Source organism: Hypanus sabinus, chromosome 8, assembly GCF_030144855.1.
Source record: "Hypanus sabinus isolate sHypSab1 chromosome 8, sHypSab1.hap1, whole genome shotgun sequence".
NCBI lineage: Eukaryota > Metazoa > Chordata > Chondrichthyes > Myliobatiformes > Dasyatidae > Hypanus > Hypanus sabinus.
The window spans coordinates 148,727,425-148,751,824 of NC_082713.1; the positions used below are offsets into that span (position 1 = coordinate 148,727,425).

Genomic DNA, 24,400 nt, shown 5'->3' on the forward strand with positions numbered 1-24,400 from the left:
AAGGAGAACCTGAGGGGACACTTCTTCACTCAGAGGGTGGTGAGAGTGTGGAACAAGCTGCCAGTGCAAGTGGGGTATGCGAGTTTGATTTCAACACTTAAGAGAAGTTTGGTTAGGTACATGGATAGTAGGGGTATGGAGGGCTATGGTCCCGGAGCAGGTCGATGGGAGTAGGCAGTTTAAAAAGATCAGCATGGACTAGATGGGCCAAAGGGCCTGTTTCTGTGATGTACTTCTTTATGACTCTAAGACCATTTGAAGGCACTCTTTCATGGGTCGGATGTAGCTTACTGGAAGGCATTTCAATTATGCTACTTCAAACTACAATAGTGTTTGACAGGAGATCCCTCCAATCACAGCAGTGCTCAACAGCAGCATGGTTTTACTTGGATGCCTTGACTGATCTTCCATGTTGTCATCCACTCTGACCATGAATAAAGATATTGACGCAAAGTTCTACAACATCATTCTGACTTGAGTTGGACCCCTCCGTGCTCTTCGCAATCACTAATATGATGCATGGTAGTCTTTCTTAATGCTACAAAATTTCTGCTGTCTTTAATGATCGTTCTTTTCACTGAGGCACTGCTGTCTGCTCTGCTTGCTTGAAAAGCCAACTATCTCTTTAACTGCATGTTGGTGCATAGTAAGCAAGAGCCACACAGAATGAATCCTTGTCAGAACGACTGTGAATTCATCACCTGCTAACTGCTCCTGAAGTCCTGACTGACAGCATAGCCTCCACCCTCCAAGGGAGGCAACAGATGATCACGACACATTTTTTGATTCTCTACAAAAATGGAAGTATTAACATCGGTCAGGGATTTACTGCAAGGATTGTGATTTGATGTGACAGGACTCTGATATGCTCAGCAGTGATTAAGAGTTTGTAGCACCTGTGTGGAAGCTCCCTCCATATACTTCAGTGCATATGAGGATCCCTCATTGTCCACAGGCCATTCATCCATTCAAGGGCTTTAAAGTTGTCTATGACGTGTTATTCTGCAAAACTTAACATGTCAACTCTCAAGGAGATCTCTGATAATTAGTTTATGTTGTTTGTTGTTGAATGCCGTCAAGTCGTCGTTGACTCATGGCAAGATACAGAAGTAGATTGCCAGGCCTTTCTTCCATGCTTCTTTAGTCCTTTCGACTGCTGCTGCCCAGGTTGGGACCAGGCCAGATTTGAACTCTGGACCATCCATCCCAGAGTCCAGTGCTGATGCCACTACACCATCAGCCGGCCCAACTTTATGTCTTTTACTTCACACCAATAACACACATTCTTATAAAATAATTAGCACCTTGCAACTTTTGCCAAACTTCATCACTGTCCCCCTATCCACTAGATTGCTACTTTTGTTACTTGGATTGACCTAGATCCCTGACAGGTGACTTTTCAACCCAAGATACTGACTGCTGACTTCAGCCTCCAGTTATAGCATTAATGCCTAGATCAAAGGCCACCTCAAGTAATTCTCAGTCCTACTCCTTTACCAGTGGTACAGTTTCTAACATTGTCCACCTTTACCCATGGTCCATTTACTACGTGAAGGTCTGGACTCAGATACACTCCAACCATAGCCTGACATTCACCCAATATCCCTGGCACATTCTACCGTGGGCCTCAGACACTGCTGAATTTTCCAGCAGCAGCCCCACAAATAAAACATTCATTGGGTTGCCACACAGCAGCTAGTTAACGTGCTTCTGCTCAAACGTGTGGTAATGAATTCAAACTGCCAGGACAAGAATGCTGTAATTCAGCCTTATGAACATGATCATATTTCATTCTCCGATGAAATCAACATGACTGACGGTTTTGTAATTTGTGGATTGCCAATATTTAATTCTGTCAGTAGGCAACTGAGAAGTACCAATCTTCTCTGACAGTAAGTATGAAGGAATCAACTTGAAAGTCTGCAGAAGGACTCCCTCCAGTATTCGCCTTGCCTGCAATGTCTGCACATTCTTCCTGTGTAATGGGAAAGAACATGCACATTGTTTCTTTGAATGTGAATTCATCTGAAGGATGAATCCATGAAGTTGATTTTTCAGGATAGCCATCATACTGCATGAGAATCAGGGTAAGTGACAATCACAGGTGGACAGTTGGTAATGTTATTAAGCATATGGAAAAATAAATGAAGGACATGTTTTAAATTAATATGACATTTTATTATGATAGATTTGCCTTAACCAGACTAAATGGCATAATAGCGAAGAACAAGAAATTATTTTCTTAAACTAGGCCATTCTCCAACTTATAATAGACAGTAGACAGTAGGTGCAGGAGTAGGCCATTTGGCCCTTCTAGCCAGCACCGCCGTTCACTGTGATCATGGCTGATCATACACAATCAGTGCCCCGTTCCTGCCCTCTCCCTGTATCCCTTGACCCCACTATCTATAAGAGCTCTATCTAACTCTCTCTTGAATGCATCCAGAGACTTGGCCTCCACTGCCTTCTGGGGCAGAGCATTCCACATATCCATCTCTGGGTGAAAAAGTTTTTCTGCATCTCTGTTCTAAATGGCCTATCCATTTACTATTAATCCATTAACCCATTTACTTCTAACATTATACATCGCTCCATTTGGTGCTGATACTGAGCAGCCCAGATCTGGAAGGATAATTCAGCACATTCCAGCTCATATCAGAGATATCACTGGTATCTCTAATCAAAAAATTTCAACATCTCCCTTCTCAAAATATAAATCTGTGCTAAAATTCAGAAACCTTCCCCAGCACATTTATTTCCTTTTCTTTTGACCTGTTGAGAGTACTGACAGGGTTTTGACTTTATTGAATTGAATGTTATTCCTCACCTGAAATTTTCTCCGGGCAACAAAATACTGCATACGTCGAATAACTTTTACAGCAGCCCTATGTGCTTCTGTTAATCTGTAAAATAGTCAGGACAAGAAAGAATAAAATGCAATGTTTATGAATATCTCAGTGAATAATATTAAACCAATTTAATAAATATGTTGAATGGCTGACTTGTCATATAGACAAGAAGTTCCTTCTCTGATCTGGGATAGATGGCCAAACTAGGAATGTTAGAATTTTCAAGATTATTTAACATCATTTCCTGTACACAAGTGTAAGGAAAACAAAATTATTGTTACTCCGATGCAGCACAAAATAAACTACAAAAGATGAAGAACACAATAACAATAATAAAACACATAATAAATACAAATACATAAGCTTAGCTGATGATATAGATTGATTACACATCCATAAATGCTAGGCTGTACATAATGTGACAGATGGGAAATAATAAAGTAGTGGTGGAGGTGTTGATCAGTCTTACTGCTCGGGGAGAGTAACTTTTTGAGTTGCGGTTCTAGCGTGGGTGCTGTGTAGCCTCCTCCCTGATGGGAGTGGGACAAACAGTCCACGAGCAGGGTGGGTGGGATCCCTGGGTGGGATCCCTCATGATGTTACTGGCCCTTTTTTAACACCTTTCTGTATACATCTTTTTGATGCCGAGTAGTTTGGTGTCAGTGATGCGTTGGACAGTTTTGACTACCCTTTGTAGAGCATTCCTCTCTGGAGCAGAGCAGTTTCTGTACCAAGCTGTGATGCAGCTTGTTAGAATACTCTCTACTACACATCTGCAGAATAGCGTGAGTACTGATGTGCACAGTCCTACTCTCTTCAGCCTTCTCAGTAAGTGGATGAATTGGTGAGCTTTCTTAACTGTGTCAGATGTGTTCTGGGACCATGAAATGCTGTGTGAGACGTGAATTCCCAGGAGTTTGAAACTGCTCACAGTTTCCACTGCTGTGCTGCTGATGCAAAGGGGGCTGTGAATGGTGCGAGTCCTCCTGAAGTTGATAACTACCTCTTTAGTCCTGTTGACATTAAGGAAGAGGTTACTTGCCTGCCACGAGGCCTCAAGCTTTCCTACGTCCTCTCTGCAGGCAGTCTCATTGTTATTGGAGATGAGTCCCACTACTGTCGTGTCAACAGTGAACTTGGCAATGTGATTGCTCAAGGGTTTGGCTGTGCAGTCATGTGTGAGCAGAGTGTACAGCAGTAGGCTCAGCACACAGCACCCATGTTGACATTGAGGGAGGGAGCAACAGCTGTGCATCCTGTTGTCAGGAGGTACAATTCGCAGTTGCATAGTAATGTATTTAAACAGAGGAGCAGGAGGTTATTTCTGCATTGGTCTAAGGGAGCAAAGGAAGATACATAAAGAAAATTTACACAGGTACCTTTCCCCACCTCACTACTACCAAATATTTTTTGTATTAGAGCCATTTCCATAGGGATCTCCATAAATTCCCCTGTTGGCCTTAGTAATAGGAGTAGATTTTTCACTGTAATTATGGTTTTTTTTTTGGAGTGTCACAAATAATGTCAAAGTGGCTTATCTTATTAAACATAGATTCAACCTTTTGATTGGAATGTAGCTTTTCTCCAGGTGTGGACAAAAAGAGCAATGAGATCAAATTTGAAATGCATAAGGGGTGATTTTAATCCTACACACCCAATGAAAATAGCCTGACATTTACCTGATCATGTTTTGCTCCAATTTAATCTGTTTCCTGAGCAGGTGGCAAAAACCACAACTGAGGCGATTATTTTTATGCAGTCTGAAGACCAGTGACATAAGTGTAAGATAGATTTTGTAGTCAGGTGTAACAAGATATTCCTCATTCTCCCTCAGGACTTTCCTAAAACTAACTCCCATGATTTATATTTTCAGTAAGTTCCTGAGGCTCAAACTTCATCAGTGATCCACTACCGTTTCCTACTTATTTTGGTGCAATGACAGACCAGCTTCATTCAAATGAATCAAAGTGGTTAAAATTAATTGGGCTTGCTTGACAGTTACAACTCTTGGTGGGTTTGGAACTTGCCTTGCCACCGACCCATAGTCAAGTTGTTATTAAAAATTAGAGGTGGGTTTGTGCGATGCAATTCATAACATTTCTTTACTAAGAATAACACTTTTTACATATATTCCTGTCAACATTGCTAAAGACAAATCATGTTCTGTGTTCAACTGTGATGCTTTACATTTACCACAACAACACAATTCAGTAAGTTTCAAATAGAGATTTTAAAAAGTACAGGGCAGAAACAAACCACTCTGCCTAATGAACCACATATCTTTCTTTAGAGTCACTGGTCATTCCAATAATCAGCAAAACTCTCTGTTTCCACTCTCCCTTTTGTGTATCTAACCTTCTCTTACACATAGCAAGTAATCCTCCTCAAGTATCACCACTTAATAGTGAGTCGGTTCAGCTCTCTTGAAATGAAGTGGCTTTTTCAGTATTCCCTATTCTTTACTATTTCTTGTAATGGTATTATTGAATTATCCTGACAGAAATAATAGTGAAAGATGTATATTTGCATTTACTTGCATAGCTTGAATACTTGTTAATGCATAATAGTTACAGTGACAAATAGCTTTGCAAACAGAGATCATCTGCTTACTTCACTCATTCACGGCTTGGCTTCGCGAATGAAGATTTAGGAAGGGGGCTGGTCACGTTTGCTGGAGGCTTGCCGGTGGCTGACGAGGCCAATACGGGACCGGGAGATCTGGCCACAGCGGCTGCGTGGGAAATTCTGTTCAGGGTTTTGTGCTGCTGTGTCACAGTTTTTCCTCCTTCTCCTTTTGTCCTCAAGGCCAGCTTTGCATGCGTTCTCGAAGGAGGAGACAGACTGATGAATGGTGTGTCACCGACCAGAGGCTAGAGTAGACCACTGGCGATAGTCAATGTGACAGACACCAAGGGATTTTTTCAGAGAGTCAGTGTACCTCTTTTTCAGTGCCCCTCTGTCATGGTGGCCAGTGGCGAGTTCGCCATACAGCACAATCTTGGGCAGGCGATGATCCTGCATCCTGGAGACGTGCCCTGCCCAGCGCAGCTACGTCTTCATCAGCATGGCCTTGATGCTGGTGACCTCTGCCTGTTTGAGGACTTCGATGTTGGCAACGAAGTCACTCCAGTGGACTTTGAGGATGGTGTGAAGACAGCGCTGGTGGGAATGCTCAAGGAGTCGTAGTGCAGTGTTAAGCAGTGTTAATATAACATGCAAACAGGTCCTTCTGCCAACTCCATCCATACTGACTGTAAAGCACTAAGTTACAAAAGGCCAATAGTGATATCAATTTTATTCTCGCCCCATTCCCATCAATTCCCCCATGCCCTCAGGGCAACAGACAGTGGAGTGGCCAATTAAATGACTTGGATATCTTTGGGACTTTGAAGTAAACTTGGATGCCTGCAGGGAAAGTGTGTAAACTTCGCAGACTACATCGGTGATCAATATTGGTCCAGAGGACTGGAGCTGTAAGACAGCAGCTCTACCAACAAGATCACTATGTTGCTCAGTGAAGAGATGAACAACATAGAATGAAGATTTCCCCAGCACATAAAATATGCTTGACAAAATGGTAATCAGGCAATGCAATTAATCACACAATAGAGTTATCATGCGTGTTTTGAAGGGAAAGATAACACTATGCCTACACAAATCCCCCCAGCTTCTGGTGTCCCTGTGATCTCTGTGAAAGGCTGATGTCAGAACATCCTTCAAGAGGGTGTACCCTCAGAAGTCATCAGCCCCTGATGATGTACCGGGCAAGTTACTGAAAACCTGCACTGGCCTACTGGCTGCTCAAGGACATCTTCAACATTTCATTGTGCAGTCAGAGGTTCCAATCTGCTTCAAAAGTGCATGAATCATGCTGGTGCCCAAGAAGAGCTGTCTCAATGACTACCACTCAGTGGCACTCACATCTACTGTGAAAGGTTGGTCGTGGCTAGAACTAACTCCTGCCTACTCAATGACCTAGACCTGCTGCACTTTCCCTACTGCCATAATATGGCTACTGCAGAAACCATCTCAATGGCTTTCCACCCAGTTTCGGAGCACCTAGACAACATCAAAACATACGTCAGGTTGTCATTTATGGATTACAGCTCAGTAATCAACGACAGCACCTCTACTTCCTCAGGAGTCTGCGGAGGTTTGGCATGTCATTGAAAACCTCTCTGTATGTGTGATGGAAGGTGTGCTGACTGGCTGCATTACGGCCTGGTATGGGAACACCAGTGCCTCTGAGCAGCAGAAACCCCTGCAAGAGGTGGTGGATTCGACCCAGTACATCACAGGTAGAGCCCTCCCAACCATTGAGCACATCTACATGAAACATTGCTGTGGAAAAGCAGCATCCATTATCAAAGATCCTCACCACCCAGGCCATGCTCTTTTTTCACTGCTGCCATCAGGTAGAAGGTACAGGAGCCTCAGGACTCACACCACCAGTTTCAAGAGCAGTTACTACCCCTCAACCATCAGGCTCTTGAACAATAGGGGATAACTACACTCATCGAAGTTCTCTGTTATTTTGTTATTTCGTGCTTGTTATTTATTGCTACTTATTTATATCTGCATTGGCACAGTTTGTTTACAGTTAACAGTTCCTGATGTCTACAGTTACTGTTCTATAGATTTGCCTGCAGGAAAACAAATCTCAGGGTTGTATGTGGTGGCATGTATGTATTCTGATAATAAAATTTACTTTGAACTTCAATAAATACCATCATCTTTTCATTACTAATCAACAAACTTTAGAAGCAGGGTCTCTGTACCTCCCTCTGCAACTGAATCCTTGACTTCCTCATCAGGAGACCATGGTTAGTGCAGATCGGTAATAACATCTTCTCCTTGCTGACAATCAACACATGTGCACCTCAAGGATGCGTGCTTACCTCACTGCACTACTCAGTCTACACATCACTAGGCACAACTCTGATGCCATCCATTTATTTGCCAATGACACCACTGTTGTTGGCAGAATCTCAGATGATATTGGGAAGGCATACAGACGAGTAATAGATCAGCTAGTTAGGTGATGTCAGAATAACAACCATGTGCTCAACATCAGTAAGACCTACGAAGTGATTGTGAACTTTAGGAAGGGAAGTCAGGGGAGCACACACCAATCCTCATTGAGGGGGTCAATGGTAGAAAAGGTCAACTACTTTAACTTCCTGGGCAACAATATCTCAAAGTATCTAACCTGGGCCCACCACATTGGTGTAATCATGACAAAGGCATGCCATCAGCTCTACTTCATCAAGAGTTTGAGGAGATTTAGTATGTCGCCAAAGATTCTTGCAAATTTCTACAGGAGTACTGTGGAAAGCATTCTGACTGGTTGCATCATAGTCTGCTATAGAGGTTCTAATGTACAGGATCTCAAGAGGCTTGCGAGCCAGTTTGTTCCATCAGAGGCAAAACCACCCCCCATCCCCACCACCCTCAAGGAAATCTTCAAGAGGTTGTGTCTCAAGAAGGCGACCTCCATCAATAAAGACCATCACCAAGAGAACATGCCCTCTTCACGTTAGTACAATAGAAGAAGAGGTACAAGTACCTAATGACCCACACTCAATATTTTAAAAGTGTTTTTTATACCTCGCCATCAGATTTCTGAAAGGACCCTGAACCCATTAATACTAACTCATTATTCATCCTTTGTACTTCTTTTATTTTTGTAACTTGTATTAATTGTTTTTATGTCTTGCACTGAACTGCTGTGGCAAAACAACAACTTTCACGATATACGTTGGTAATAATAAATCCAAATCTGATTCTGAAATGGCAGACTTATCACTTCAGGTGGACATAGAACATAAGACAGAGAGAAGTTCAGCACAGTATAGGCCCTTTGGCCCATGATGTGCTGACATTTTATATGATCAATATAATCTTTTCCTCCTAAGGAGCACTGCATTTTTCTTTCAGCTGTGTGCTAATCTAAGAATCTCTGAAATATCCTGAATATATTTACTTGTACCACTAACCTGGGGAATGCATTCCATGCACTTAACTTTCTCTGTGTAAGAAACCCTACCTCTGACATCCCGCTATACTTTCTTCCAATCGTTTTAAAATTATGCCCTCTCGTATTAGCCATTGCCACCCTGGGAAAAAGGGCACTGGTTGGCCACTCTACCAGTCTCTTATCAGCTTCTGTACCTCTATGAAGTCATCTCTCATCCTCCTTCGCTCCAAAGCAGAAAGCCTGAGCTCGCTCAACTTCTCTCATAAGACATGCTCCCTAATTCAGGCAGCATTCTGATAAATCTCATCTGCACCCTCTCTGAAGTTTCCACATCCTTCCTGTAATGAGGTGACTAGAATTGAACACAGCATTCCAAATGTGATGTAACCAGTTTTACAGAGCTGCATCATTACTTCATTGCTCTTGAACTCAGTCCACTGACTAATGAAGCCCACCACACCAAAGGCCGTCTTAACAATCCTATCAATTGCACAGAATTTGATGGAACTATGGAGGTGGACCCAGGGACAGAGTGAAGGCATGTCTATACGTTTAGTCATCTGGTGAGGACAAGATATGGTCAGTGGTCCAACATTCTGCTAACTGGTTTGTTTATTCTCATTAGCTTGAAACTTTATCAGGATCTGTTAATCAGGTGCAGGAGTTAACATCTCCGAAGCTTTGAGCTCCAGACAATTTTACCTCTGCACGCACAAAATAAAAAGCAGTGGAATGTGTTCTGGGCATCTGCTTTCATTATATACAGAACTGCAACCTTTCAAATGTTTGCAACATTGGGGAGTAATGAAAGAAAGAACTTACATAGGTCAAATGCTCTAGACTGTGTGCCCACTGAATGAATATCTTCATTTATTGCCAGAAAGGACAAAATTCTACCTTCAGTAGACCATAAAACATAGGAGTAGAATTAGGCCATTCACTCAATCGAGTCTGCTCTGCTATTCCATCATGTTTGATTTATTAACCCTTTCAACCCCATTCTCTCGCCTTCTTCCCATAACCTTTGACATCCATACTCATTAAAAGCATATCAACCTTTGCATTAAATATAGCCAATGACTTGGCCTTTATAGCTATATGGTACTGAATTCCACAGATTCCCCACCATCTGTCCAAGCAGTTTCTTTTTTTTTGTGAGTATGTGGTTCACCGCACCGAAGCCTCTTTCAACAAGGTAGGAGGATGGAAGGCAGGAAACTTCATATGACAGCGTACCCATATACCACAAAAGCCAACATTTTTGAAAAGCATTTTTGCTTTTTCATCATTCTGAATTATGATAATTTCTTCCTGCAAGCTCTCTTCCTGTTTTTCCACCTTGCAAAGAAATGGGTTAATTACCAACCAAAATTCCCAGATTCTTGGGTTGATTCTGAAAATCCCTTTTCAGTGACTGCAGGTGTAAGTAGTACTCTATCACATCTGTGAAAGTGAGTGCCACACTTCCCATGCAGGGAAACTGTGAGAGCATTCTTCTCCCAATGTTTTGCTTACATATTTCCAATTTTCTGATAAAAGTGGAGTCTCCACTTTTTGCATGGATTAAATTGAAATTGTCACCCTGCAGTTTCATATTTAGTGTTGATTTGTCATACAGATTGGCTAGGTTTGCCCACATCTCCATGTAGAAGTTCAATCTTCTTTTGCAAGCTCTTGTCAACCTTGAGCAAAAATTCAACCACAGTGCCAAAAAGATCAAAGAAGCATTTTAAGCAGCAGCCTTTTGACAGCCAATGCATTTCAGTGTTAAGCAGCAAGTGTTCAAACTCTTCATTGTTGTCTTGGCATGACTGGTGAAATATTCTGCTATTTAATGGATGAGCTTTAATTTTGTTGATAGCAGATATTACAAGAGTCACGCTTGAAAAAGTTGCTGGCTGAGGTTTTTGGCTGTGAGATGTTGATGATGAATTACATAACGGATTATAAACACACTTGGAATTTCTTTTTTCATAAATGCCACTAAACCAGCATGGCAACCTGTCATATATGGTGCTCCATCTGTTGCACAAGATATCATGTTCCAAACCACAATATTTTTATCCTCAATATATATTTTGAGCTTGTTGATTGATTCTCTGTTGATATTTGTTTATAGCATTTTTACAAAAGAGAAACTCTTTATAAACTTTTCCATTTTTAGTAAACTGTACATATGCCATTAGCAATGCCTCATTGCCTCATGCAGTAGACTCATCCAGTTGTATCCCATATTCTGTTTTTGTAGCTCTGCGCATAGTTGATACTCAATGTCTTCACTCATTTTGTCAAAAAACCAAGCTACAGAGTTATCACTCAGAGGCATTGATTTTAAAATATTACTATCTATTTTGACATCAGTGGAGAGCACTTCTGATACAGCAGACATCATTAATCTTTTACCAATTGCATGAAATTTACCACACTTTGCTGTCATTTTGGAAATATTATAAGAAGCAATGAGACCACTGTCAAGTCATTTTTAGCTTTCTTGGCAAATGTTTTTCAAATGCTCTTTCATCTTCTGGAACTGAGTAATACCATAAGTAGCCTTTTCAGAATGTCATTTTTCAGAAATATTTCTGTAATCTTGATGGTTTCATGGCTTCATTAGACAGTACAGTATTACAAATAAGACACACGGGGTGTCACTGATCTGACGGGATGGAATAAAACCATACTTCAGCTTTGTAACATCATTTTGACGCACTTTCTGTAGTTTCTGTTTCTTAGCAGGATTAGAATTCAAGGCTTCACCACCTTCAGACTCGTAGAGCTCACGCATTTATCCAACATTAACAGGGATAGATTAAAATAAACTAGTAACAAAAACTGGGAGTGCCTTTCGGATGTTGATGATGACAGGCGAGTTGACAAGAATGGAATGATGGTAGTGGCACACAAAGTAACGGCGAGGTGAAGATGAAAACAATCGTAACAGCGAAAATTACATTTACAAGGATTCAAATTGGAAGCTGAATATTAGTGGGGATAGAGCTGGTGTTCGGCAAACTACCTTTATAATATTCCAGTTAGCACGAATGCCCAATTACGTAAGGTCTCATAATCCCCAAAGATGGTTCTTGATCGCACTTATGGAGCCTAGGTAATTTTGAACACCTCAAGAGGAATCCTCGGTGTCGGCGGGTTCAGTGATTAGCTCTATTTCACTGTTTTGTTCCGGCCAGTGCTGTATTGTTGCCTGACCTGTTTTCATAGATCTGTAGAGAAAGTTGAGAAGGTGTTCTTGACTTACCAATGTTCCGTGCCACAAGTCAAGAGGAACTGTTGGGCACCCTGGTTGCTAATTTATGCATCCCCAATGATGTCTGTTTGGTTGGTAAAGTTGGATAAGATTTCTAAGTTTCAGACGCCTTGTGACTACGAGTGCTCACCACCTGCAGATCTATTGTTCCTCTTGAGTTCCAGTGCCTTTTTTTTGGAAATGCCTGCTCTACTAGCAGTCAGTCAAGTCTTGTGCATCAAGATAGGGTGCTGCTTATCGCCCCCACCCAAGAATTTTGAACGCCTCCGATGACTCTTTTTTCACCTAACACCCCCTTAGGACATGTAACTGCCCCCTTGGAGGGGACAGTACCATTCCTGGTGGGATCACTGGTTTATACCGAAGTGCATGACCACTCATTTTCCTACATTGTATTCCATTTGCCACTTCTTTGCCCATTCTCGGAATCTATCTAAGTCCTTCGTCAGACTTTTTGCTTCCTCATCACTACCTGCCTCTCCACCTATCTTCCTATTATTCGCAAACTTGGCCACAAAGTCATTAATTCCATCATCCAAATCATTGACTAACGTGAGATGAAGTGGTCCTAATACAGTGACCACTTGTTATTGGCAGCAAACCAGAAAAAAAGCCCCCTCTATTGTGAGTGCAGAGTTCCATCTCTGACACTTGGAAAATAATTCTCCAAGCTTAAAGGAAAGTACTGAGGTTTAAGTAGTAACAGGTGTGAACTGCTGGAGGGACAAGTGGATTAGACTGGAATTAGTGAATGCATTTTTTTTAAACAGACAGTAAGAATTTTTCAAGTATTTATTGAATGCTAAAGGGAGATTACAGTAGTACAGGCAATCTTTGTTTAGAAATCTGAACTTTAATTTAACATTATATATTACCTGCATCTTATACCTTATCTGCTCCTTTTTAATCATTTTCCTCTTCATCTTTTCCATCCGTTTTATTCTCTGAAGCCTTTACTTTCTGCTAGAACATCAGCCTAAAGAACAGCAAGCCTTCAATGTCATCACTGAGTAGCAATTATTTATATTTGGGCACTCAAAGTGAGCCTCATAAATCCAGGTCTGCTGTTGACACCTAAGTTTCGAGGGAAACCTGTGCAGTCATAAATAATTTGTGCCTCTTACTTTTATTGGCATCAGCTCATATTGCTTTATATGTACGTACCATACCATAATATGCTGTTATAACAGCAGTATACTCTGGTAACCTGAACTACAAATTCATGCCTTTTACATATATGATTTTTTTGCAAATTTACTTAAGACAATAAGCAAACAGAAGGCGAGGTGATTAAATTCAATCAGAAAGTGAGGTGAACAATCAGAAAACAATTAGAATCAATCTCTTTGATTCGGTGTGCATGGTGGTGGAACAGTTAGCCCTCATATTCTATAGTTCCAGCAATCTGTGTGCTGCCTATGGAGGAATGTGCCTGTTCTCCCCATGACTGTGTGAGTTTCCTCCGGGTCCTCCGGTAATTGACTAGTGTAGATTGCCCCCAATGGGTAGATGAGCTGTATAATCTGGGGAGAGTAGATGAGAATGCGGAGAGAATAAAAATAGGATAAATACATGATTATTATAATAATTGTGGTTGATGGTCAGCAAGGGCTTGGTGTGGCATTAGGGCATGTTTCAATACTGAGCAACATGTACAAACGCTGGAGGAACTCAGCAAGCCAGGCACTATCAATGGGAAAAATGTACAGTCAATGCTCAGCCCAAAACGTCAACTGTACTATTTTCCATAGATGCTGCATAGCCTGCTGAGTTCCTCCAGCATCTTGTGTGTGTTGCTTAGATTTCCGGCATCTGAAGATGTCCTCTTGTTTGTGTTTCAATACTGAGTCTTTCTATGACTCTCAGGTCCTAATATTACAGTGGTTAGTCGATATAACCATTGATAAGCGGTAAAAAGAATCAAAAGTTAGCTGCTGGGTATTGAAGAGAGAAAAAATGTTACAGAAGTATATGGAAATTGGGTTGGGGTTGGTGGAAGCTGATGTGAGTGCTGAGTTAGGATTCAGCAAAGACCCAAAGGGCTGAATTACTTCCTTTTAAGTTGTTGCAGATATGAAGTACACACTGTGTTTCCCCATTTTTGTATGTTGCATTACCAAATGCAAACAAGGTAATTTCTATATTGACCAGACTTCCCATCTTCTTTGGTCAAAGCTTTCCTTAAAAACAATAACTTCTGGAGGATGACTTCCAAGCAGTTTCCAAATGGACTTCAAGTTATTGGCAACTGCCTTAAGATATTTCTGGTTCTAAGTTTCCAGTCATTGGCCTCACCAGTGTGAGCAACTGACAGAATCCTTCTGGTTGTGGGAGGACAACACTGGGAGAAGCTGACCTGGCTGTGGTGGATGTCATGAATGGGTCAGTCAGTGAAGGAATGCTGGACCCTCAGAGGTACTGTGGAATATTAACTGAGACCCTCCTACTCTCTTTGGTGGAAATAAATAATCCCAGGATAATTTCAAAAGTGAAGAGCGCCCCATCCAGTATCATAGCTGATATTTATCCCTGAATCAACGTTATTAAAATAAATTAATTGGACATAAAAGTACTGCTTGATTGAGCTTTCTGTGTGCAACTTGGTTGTCATATTTCCAATATTATATTCCTGAAGATACTTTAACTGGATGTTAAACAACAATTCCCTTAAACTATTTTATACGTACTCCTTGCAATATGGATTGGTGAAAACCCTACCTTAACTAGTAGCTGTTAATAACCAACTCATTCTTATCCAGCAGGTTGACGTTTCTTCTTGGTTTTATTTTAAAGGACTTTAAAAGATATGAATAGTTTACGTCATGCTTTTGAAAGTACCTAATGGCAGACATGAGAAAATGGATTAGTGGAGATAAAAGTCTAGCTCCACTTGGAGGAGTGAATCTCAGTTACAAATAAGATCAAAGATCCCAGTGTAGTGCTCTGGCTCTAAGCCAATCCAAATCAAACCAACTAAACCAAAGGACGGGGCCAAAAGAGCTTGGAATTTTGTGGCTTAACAACGGCTTTCATTACCTTTCCAGATGCCGTATGCTTAGTCATTTTGGCCCCATAAGAAGTATTGCAAGCCTATGTTTAGGGGCTTGTATACTAAACTAACAGGTTTTACTGAGCATGTATCTATGAAGCACACTTTACCATTTAGGGAAATGAAATGGATTGAGATACTTTCAAATATTTTAGGACACTGATTTACATAGATTAATGAGGATCTAGCCATATCCTGGCATAGGCTCTGTTTGCTTATTTTTAAAAATTTACTGAGATAAGGCATGGAGAAGGCCCTACTGGCTCTCCAAGCTGTGCTGCCCAGAAATCCCTCGATTTAATTCTGGCCTAATCATGGGACAATTTACAATAACCAATTAGCTTAGTATGTCTTTGGACTATGGGAAGAAACCAGAGCACCCAGAGGAAACCCACATGGTCACGGGAAGAACATACAAACACCTTACAGGCAGTGGTGGGAATTGAACCCAGGTTGCTGGTACTGTAAAGCATTGTGCTAACTGATATGCTACCATGCCTTTGAAAAATGGTCACTTGCATACTCCTTGGTGCTGTTTGGCAGAGAAAGATGATACCTCCCCGAGAAACAGTGTTCACATGTTTTACTGTGTTTCATTCTCTTCATCTGGCCCTGTAGCAATGAATTCATAGACAGCTTGTGCAATCTATGGAACCACAAGATGTGGCTAATTTCCCAGTATGTTACAATTTAGATGTGAATATAGTGCTTTCAGGTGAATTCATACTCTTATCTGCTTAATTTTTACACTCTTGATAGAGAAGTAACTAAATTCTTGAAACATCCGCAAATAATTCCAGAAATCTGCACTTCAACATGAAGCAGCAGGCCTCTTCACTCTCTGTTTAGCCTTTGTTGATCAACTTACCAAAAGTTTATCTGTTAATCAATTTTCCCGAGTAGAGTCTGGATCTACTTATGGTAGTTGAAGTTTCTGCACACCTTTCAACATATATGGTTCACAAGCATTGAAATCAGCATGTTTTACAGAATCATACTCCATATCAGAGGAGGTATAACTGACATGAGAAAGCAACAAAGTGATTTTAAGCTCTTCATTCCATTTAGAGAGGGTAAAATATTGGTAAGCCTGATATCTTTTTAAATGAAACTCTAGGAGTTAGATGCTACAAGAATCAAACAACACTGGCCTCATTGATAGACAATTTGAGTACAAGACCATTGATGAGAGAGCTTTTGGAGTATTGCGCATAGATCTTGTCTCTAAAGTTAAGAGAGCACATACCTATGATAGAAAATGTCTAACCATGGTTCACAGATTGAGTCCTGTGATTGGAAGAGATTCTGTTACTAGGAGAGTTTAACAGCTTCTAGTCTCTATCATTTAGTAGAACGAGATTTGATCTCTTTGAAACATATCAACTTTTTTTGGTGCTTGACAGTGTGTTTACTATGGCACAAAACATCATATCATGCATTGTAATGAGGGAAGAGGAATAAACTGCAGCTTCCCTTCAATAGCTTGAATGAAGAGTTCATGGTTTCCCGCACAAGAAATTTGCTGCTGTACAGAGATTCCTGCAAACCCAAAGTCTCGACAGCAGGCACTGAGGTCTGGACTGGCAGGAAGTGGAAGGCCTAGGAAGTGGGGATGGCTGAGTCACATCTGAGGCACAGGGCTCTGGTAAGGACAGTGGTGTCTGGTCAGACAAGGCGGCAGCTCCCCTTCAACCAGCTTCAACAGGGCCCAGGACAGGGACAGATGCAAACTGGTCTGGGAAGAGGTGTAAGCTGCTGTCGAGGAAGTAGGCACCACTAGGGTGGTAGGAGTGGGGCAGCATGGAGAATGGACAAGGTGGGAGGGTGTGCGGAGGTGGAAGATCTCCTGGTTCAATGTCTGGCAGACCCAGCACATCAAGTTCATGGTCCAGACTGTGTATGATATCCCAATAGTCCAGTGAACCTTTTTGTTTGGGGCAAAAGAGAGGCACCATCATGTCCTCTCTGCAGTGGCAGAGAGACCCTGGAACGCATCTTCAGCAGCTGCCCAAAAGCCCTGGGAGAGGTGTGCTCTAGCATACCAGCCCCTTAGACAAACTCTCCAATTGAAGTGGGAATAGAAACTGAGATGCCAGTGACAGGAATCAAGCAATGAGGAGCACAGAGCAAACAAAAGCAAAAAACATAAATGTTGGAAGAACTTATGGACCAGTGGTATTCGTGAGACGAGAATCATAGAGTCAAAGGCCTTTCATCAGAACCAGAAAATTGAGAAAACAAGTGAGTTTTAAATTGCAGAGAGGGGAAAGGATGGAGAGAACCGAGGGAGGGTCTCCGATAGGGTGCAAACTAAAGTTGTCAAAGTAACCAGCCCCTGGCCCTCTCTCCAATTTAAAATGTACTGTATCATATATATTTTTTAGAAGTAATGAAGGATTTTTGACCTGAAATGTTCACAATTTTCCTCCCTTCTGATGCTGCTTGACCTGTTAATTGCTTCTGCAATTCCATTTTTGGATGAAGCGGTGAAGAACTGGAAACCTTCCAGTTCGCTTATCGCTCAAATTGATCCACTGATGATGTAATAGCCTCTGGTCTTCACTCCGTCCTGTTCCACCTATAAAATTAGGGTCTTGTATGCCAGACTGTTGCTTATAGACTTCGTTTCTGCATTCAACACCATCGTACTCCACAAACTGGTGGGGAAACTGTCTTCTCTGGGTCTCAACACCTCCCTCTGCAATTGGATACTGGACTTCTTAGCAGTAAGGCCACAGTCAGTCTGTGAGGGCAGCAACATCTCTTGTCCCATTATGCTGAGCATTGGCGCTCCCCGAGGCTGTGTGCTCAGCCTGCTGTTGTTCATTCTGCTGACTCATGACTGTGTCACAGGATCCAGCTCAAACCGTATCATGAAGTTTGTGGATGACACAACAGTGGTTGGCCTTATCTAGAACAATAATGAGATGGAGTATAGAGAGGAAGTGGAGCAGCTGGTGGATTGGTGTGTGTGGTGAACTACATATACCTGTCTGGACACGCCCCCCCCCCCCCCCCCCCCCGCTGACTGCTCCTGTGGCTCCTCCCACGGACCCCGATATAAAGGCAATTGGAGACACTGCCCCGGCCTCAGTCTCCAGGATGCAGTGTGGTGGTCAATTGCTGCTTGTTCTTTCTTCCAGCCAATAAAAGCCTATATCTCGCCTCACGTCTCCGAGAGTTATTGATGGTGCATCAGTGTGAGAAGAACAACCTAAGCCTGAATGTGGAGAAGGCAAAGTAAATCATTGTGGATTTCAGGAGGTGCAGACAAACCATTCCCCTCTGCGAAAACATGGCTCCTCTATATAGAGAGTTAAGTGCACCAAGTTCCTGGGAGTTTTTCTGAATACCACCTCCCCAAACAAGAAGGCACAGTAGCACCTCCACTTCCTAAGAAGACTGAGGCAAGCGAGGCTCCTATTCCCCCCCCCCCCCCCACGGCATTTTATAGGAGCACCATTGAGAGCATCTTGACAAGTTGCATCTCCACCTGGTATGGTGAGCAGTCGAGCATTGGACCAGAAGTCCCTACATAGGACTGTCAGGACAGCTGAGAGGGTCATAGGGGTCTCCCTAACATCCACTGGGGACATTTATCAGTAGTGCTGCATACACAGGGCCCTAAGTATGATTATGGATCCCACCTATCCATCCAGCATCCTCTTTGACTTTCTACCATCAGGCAGGAAACTACGATTAGGATGAGAAACAGTTTCTTCCCCCAAGCCGATAGGCCTCTGAACTCCCAGCCACATCGTCTTCGAGGTGTCATTGGTTAATAGGTTCTGTACCTGACAATATTTAATATTAACATATTTTAGTTTGTTATTTATGTGTTATTCATCTGTAGATTTTATCCTTACCTTCATAAGTTATCATATGTTCTGTGTGTTGTGTGCGCTAGTTTGAAGAAAGTTTTTCTCAATGAAGAATGGTTATGTATGTAATATACATGTATGTAGTTAAATGACAATAAACTTGAAGGGTTGCAACAAGTTAAGTGACCTCACATGCTTGATATGGGGCAATGAATAGACCTCCAGAGGCAATATCCCATCAGGCTTTAGGAACAATTTGATGCACCCCACCCAAAACTCACCTACTAACAATCATTGTCAATTAGATTTCATAACTAACACTGCTAGATTGATCTTGCACTCACACGTATATTTCTCCTGAAAGTCTTTAGTGACATCTCAAGGTTAAATCCCAAGATTTTCAAGAAGTCATAATTGAAGTGCACAATATTCTGCAGGAAGAACTTCAGCTATGCCCTTAGGCTTAGCTGCCCTCTCTGTCAAGGTAAAGGTTACAGTAACTCTCAAATTCAGCACTCTAGGATTCTTCCAAGCAGCTGGAGCAGTTGTCTGCAATGCTTCAGATTTTCTGTTCACCGTACATTGGAGAGATCACGCAGGCATTGTATTCATGAAGAAATGACCATCATCACATTCAAATCATTACCACCAACACACCGCATTCATAATGAGGCAGAGAAGCCTAGTAGATTTAAAAGTCTCTCACATCCTGATTTACAGGTCCAGTTGTACTGATCTTAATCCATTGAATTAATTAATCCTAGCTCCAACTACTTAGGTAGGTTGCTCCAATATCTCTATGTCATGATGAGTGCTATTTGGCTTAAGTAATTCTGAACTCCACATATAAGTATATTTTCCTATGATCATCTCTTCTATACAAATGTAGATACCTTGATATGTTCTGTAAGGACATGAAATTTCTCTCTGCTTTGTTTCATTATGTAAGGATTCTGATTCGTAGAGGAGATTACCATGGCCACCTCCTGATGGGTCTCCTGATCCCTGTTAACATATTGGTCATGAATCTCCATGAATAAGGTAGTGTCCTCCCTTTGCCCTGTCGCCTTTATCATCTCTATAGTGCTTATCACATGTGGTGCTCCTATCTGGATGCCATGCCCTTCTCTCTTCAGCAATAAGGAGATGGAAGATACTATTTCATATTTCCTTTTAACAGAGGGAAACCATTTGACCCAACAGTCAACACCTTCATTAGGATCCTCCTATCAAATTTCCTCTAACTTCTCCTTTACTTTCCTATTAACACCCCTCCAATTCTCCCATCACCTAGCTGCTCAAGAGGTAATTTACAGCCAGCCAGAGCATCTCTGGGATGTGGGTAGAAATCGGGATACCAGTGAGTTTTCTCCCCACCCTCTGGCTGGCCACCAGACAGACACCACTGGAGGTCAGGATCAGGGAGTGGTCACTGGGGTTGTAGGGCAGCAGCTCCCACCCCACTGAATTGATCATAGAGTGCTGGTTCTATTTCTTTAGTGAGTTTTCCAGCAGGAGGGAATTTACAAGGATCTTTAATTTCACTGAATTGGAATATAGTGCTCTTCACTGTAAACACTGCAAGTTTTTTATTGCACGGCAGTTGAGAAGTGAGGTCAGTGCATACCATTATTCTAAACCTCATTACTAAATGCACGGATATACTGCATGCTTCTTTCAAAAGAGATCGTCCCAGTTAATGTTAAAGTTTTATCTAAACCACATTGTCTGGTACAGTGGCGCATCTCATAAAGAACTGACCAATCTCTTTAATTAATTCCTATTTACATTTTATTCAGGATGTCACAAACAGGCAGTTCAGAAAATGGGGTAAAGTGACAGTTATGCTTGATCAGCTGGGACCAGTTAACTGCAGTCCTGTGCAGTCAGTGTAAAACTATAAATAAATCTACATTCCAGTTCTATTCATTACCAAAGGCTTTGATAAAAGAATCTTTGGGCCGCAGCTCGGGGCCATTAAGTTAACTACATTTTGAAATCATGTGACCCTTCCTGCTCAAAGAATGAATGTCATTAGTTCAGAGTAATTGATTTGCTGCAGTTCAGCAATACCAATTGATCCAGTCCAGCTAAATGACTGAGTAACAATGACAAATTCAAATCATTCCCGGTGGTAACTTTAAAGAAACATATTCAGAAAAAGATAAAGAATTTTAGAGAAGTAATGGGGGGGGGGGGGGGGGGTAAAAAAACGAAAGTTGAAAGAATGGAGAAATACAAAGCCACACCTAATGTTAATGGAAGCAGCTCAACTCTTGCCAGGTGCAAGTTTATCACTTGAAGTATCTTAATAAGAATGCTTTACACTTTAAGATAATTTACTCATTGTCACTTACATTTTGTCAGCTTCAAAAAAACTGGCAAATGAAGAGGAGGTATAAAAGGATGGATGTGTGTTGTGGATTAAAAACTATACTGAATGTAAAAAGCTGCATTAAAGTAACAGTGCAAAGGAGAATCCATTTCAGCTTTGGGTAATACAATGCCCCCTCTCCCACCCCAGCAGCAAGCCTGTCATGCTAGAGTGTCAAGGTGCCATTTATGAAAATTCAGAATATGTAACCCTTATATGAACAAAGGCCTTCTGTCTGGTAGGTTCTAACCAAAACTAACATTTGTTCGTACAGCTGTGTTTTTCTAGATCTAATCTAGCTTAAGTACTGGGGGATTGTTGTAACTTTCTACTTCACTGCTAGACTTCATGAGGATTCCAACACTAGAGTGCATTCTGTACATACATCATTCACGGCTCTCAGCAACTCCATGATTTTCACATTCTTGACAAGATTTTTCTTCTTCCTTTGATGTGACAGTGGCCTCTATTTGCCCTAATATAGAGCAGCAAAACGTCTTTGCAGTTTTCAGCTGGGTTCCACAGACAGACACCTTTGCTCTACATATATTAATCTGACACCTGCTCCGATCATTTAAATAATCCATTATTGGGATATTAGACAGGATTAGCCAGGTCCGAATGCAGATGGCCTCTGGAATTACAGGAGCAAGAAGCAAATTGCTGAAGGGTGTCAGTGGGTCAGGCAGCATCTGTGGAGGCAGAAGAATAGTCAACATATCAGGTCAAATCCCTGCATCAGGACTGCAGGATCTCAGCTTGAAAAGTGTGACTATCCCTTTGCACCCCTTAATTGCTGCCTGAAGCACTAAGCTCCTCTGGCTATTTGTTTTTATTTTGATTCAAGTTGCAGCATCTGCAGTCACTGCACTTCCTGAAATTTGAGGGTATCAGTGTGAAATTTGTTTCTTTTTTGTAACTGGCTTCCATGTCCAATAATTATAATGTTCACTGCTCATTAAGCCAAAACTTATCACCTGACTTTCATTATAGACTATACCCACAATTAATAGAGGCATTCTAAAATAATCAAATACTTGGCCTTGAAAATGTTGGGGCTGTTTTGTGTTTAATAATTGTAATAGACTAGTTTGTAGAAACTTGTTTTCACTTTGACAAGAGTCTTTTACTGTTGATCAGTGTAAAAAAAAGTCAAATTAAATCTACTGTGATTTAGTGTTGTAAAACAATAAAATGTATAAACTTCCAAGGGAGGTGAATACTTTTTACAGTCTCCGTATCACTTAAATAATAGTAAATACATTTACCAATAATTGTTTGATTTTTAAGAGAAACTCCATTGTCCATAGGTACTTGCAATTCATTCAATTCTTTTGGTCTTCTTCCTTTTCCTCACCATGTGTGTATATGTATATTATTATCAGGGCATTTTCATTAGCATTTTACCAAGATAAATCGATGAAGCAACAAATTACAGATTTTAAGAATGATGTTGAAATAACTCAAAGGTATATCTAATCTTTGAGTTATTTCATACAGTGCAATGTCAATAAATCTCAGCTCATCATAGTGTTCTATATATCATTAAGACTGATATGTTTTAGCTCGTTGCAATGTAGAGGGCCTAATGAGAGCCAGTGTCTGTGAGGCTGTATGCTTGACAGAGTCTGTGTATGTGGGATGCCTAATTTGCATTCACAGCCGGCACAGTAATCACTTTACAGGGCCAGTGATCATTAACCAGGGGTTAATTCCCACCGCTGTCTATAAGGAGTTGGCAAGATTTCCCCACGACTGCATGGGATTGCTCCGGGTACTCAAGCTTCTTCCCACATTCCAAAGATGTGTAGATGTGGTTAGTAAGTTGTGGGCATATTAAAATGGCAACACTTGCAGGCTACCCGCAATAAATCATTGACTTGTCTTGATGCAAATAACACATTTCACTGTACACGTGACAAATAAAGCTAATCTTTTTAATGTGTGGGACTGCATCTCAATGAGGCATGGATCCCACACTCACTGCCGCTTACTCTAGAAGTGTCAGTATACATGGGATCTGTCTGCCTTGGTGAGTAGGTGTGTGCATTTATCTCCTGTAATGTATAATTAAATGGAATGTTACAGCACCAGTGGATAAAAATATTGAAAGCCACATCTATGGTAAGAACCCAAACCCATAAATATTGTTACTCCTGCATTCCAAACCCCCTTGTAGTACAGCTAACATAACATTTGCCTTCATAATCACTTGTCTTTCTCCTTCACTGTCAACTACATGATCAGTTTTTTAATATTATTTGTAAATGTTTTTTACTCTAAGCTTCATTTTCAGGTCATTATAAATATTACAAATATCAGGGGACATAGTACTGATCCCTGTGGGTTCCTTCTAACAAGATTCTGTAAAACACTCATCTGCACTTTGCTTCTGCTAGGGATCCACTTATCTTGCCACCTTCTCTTGGATCCTATGTGCCTTTACTTTATTTTAAATCAGGCTGTTATATGTGATCCTGCGATAGCCTTTCTAAAATCCACGTGGACTACAGTAAACTCACTACCTCTAGAATGCCATCTCACATGCAAAATGGCAATTCTGGACCAAACGTGAATCACAAAAGCATTCTCGACAGCTGTTGCAGGGCTTGAATGCTATCACCTCCTACAAAGTAAAACCAAACAACATTGGTGACAACAAGGTTTCGCTTCCAGGTGAGCTCAATGTCTTTTATTCTTGCTTTCAGTATTAAAACATGGAAGAACCTTCAAGAACTCACAAAGCCCTGATAACCCTGTGATTTCAGTTTCTGAGGTCAATGTGAGAGCATCCTTCAGGAGGGTGAACCCACAGAAAGCATCTGGCCCAGAGAGCATACCTGGCCAAGTACTGAAGACCTGTGCTAGTCAACAGGTTGAAGGTTTTACTGATATCTTTAACCTCTCCTCTCAACTGTCTGAGGAACCCACCTGCATTAAGCAAGGCTTCAATTATACCAGTGCACAAGAAGAATATGGTAACCGGCTTCAATGACTATTGTGTAGTAACACTTACATCCTCTACGATGAGGTGCTTTGAGAGGTTGCTGATGAAACAAACTCCT

The 24,400-nt window shown here is 41.3% G+C and overlaps 1 protein-coding gene across 1 annotated transcript in view; it reads right to left on the minus strand.

The window, feature by feature from the left end:
* Positions 1-24,400, minus strand: part of LOC132398577 (potassium voltage-gated channel subfamily KQT member 1-like) — a 526,812-nt gene that overhangs the window by 149,556 nt on the left and 352,856 nt on the right. Inside the window, exon 16 of the mRNA XM_059978218.1 lies at positions 2,828-2,903. Coding sequence (XP_059834201.1) covers positions 2,828-2,903 — 76 coding nt within the window. The remainder of the gene's footprint in view (positions 1-2,827; positions 2,904-24,400) is intronic.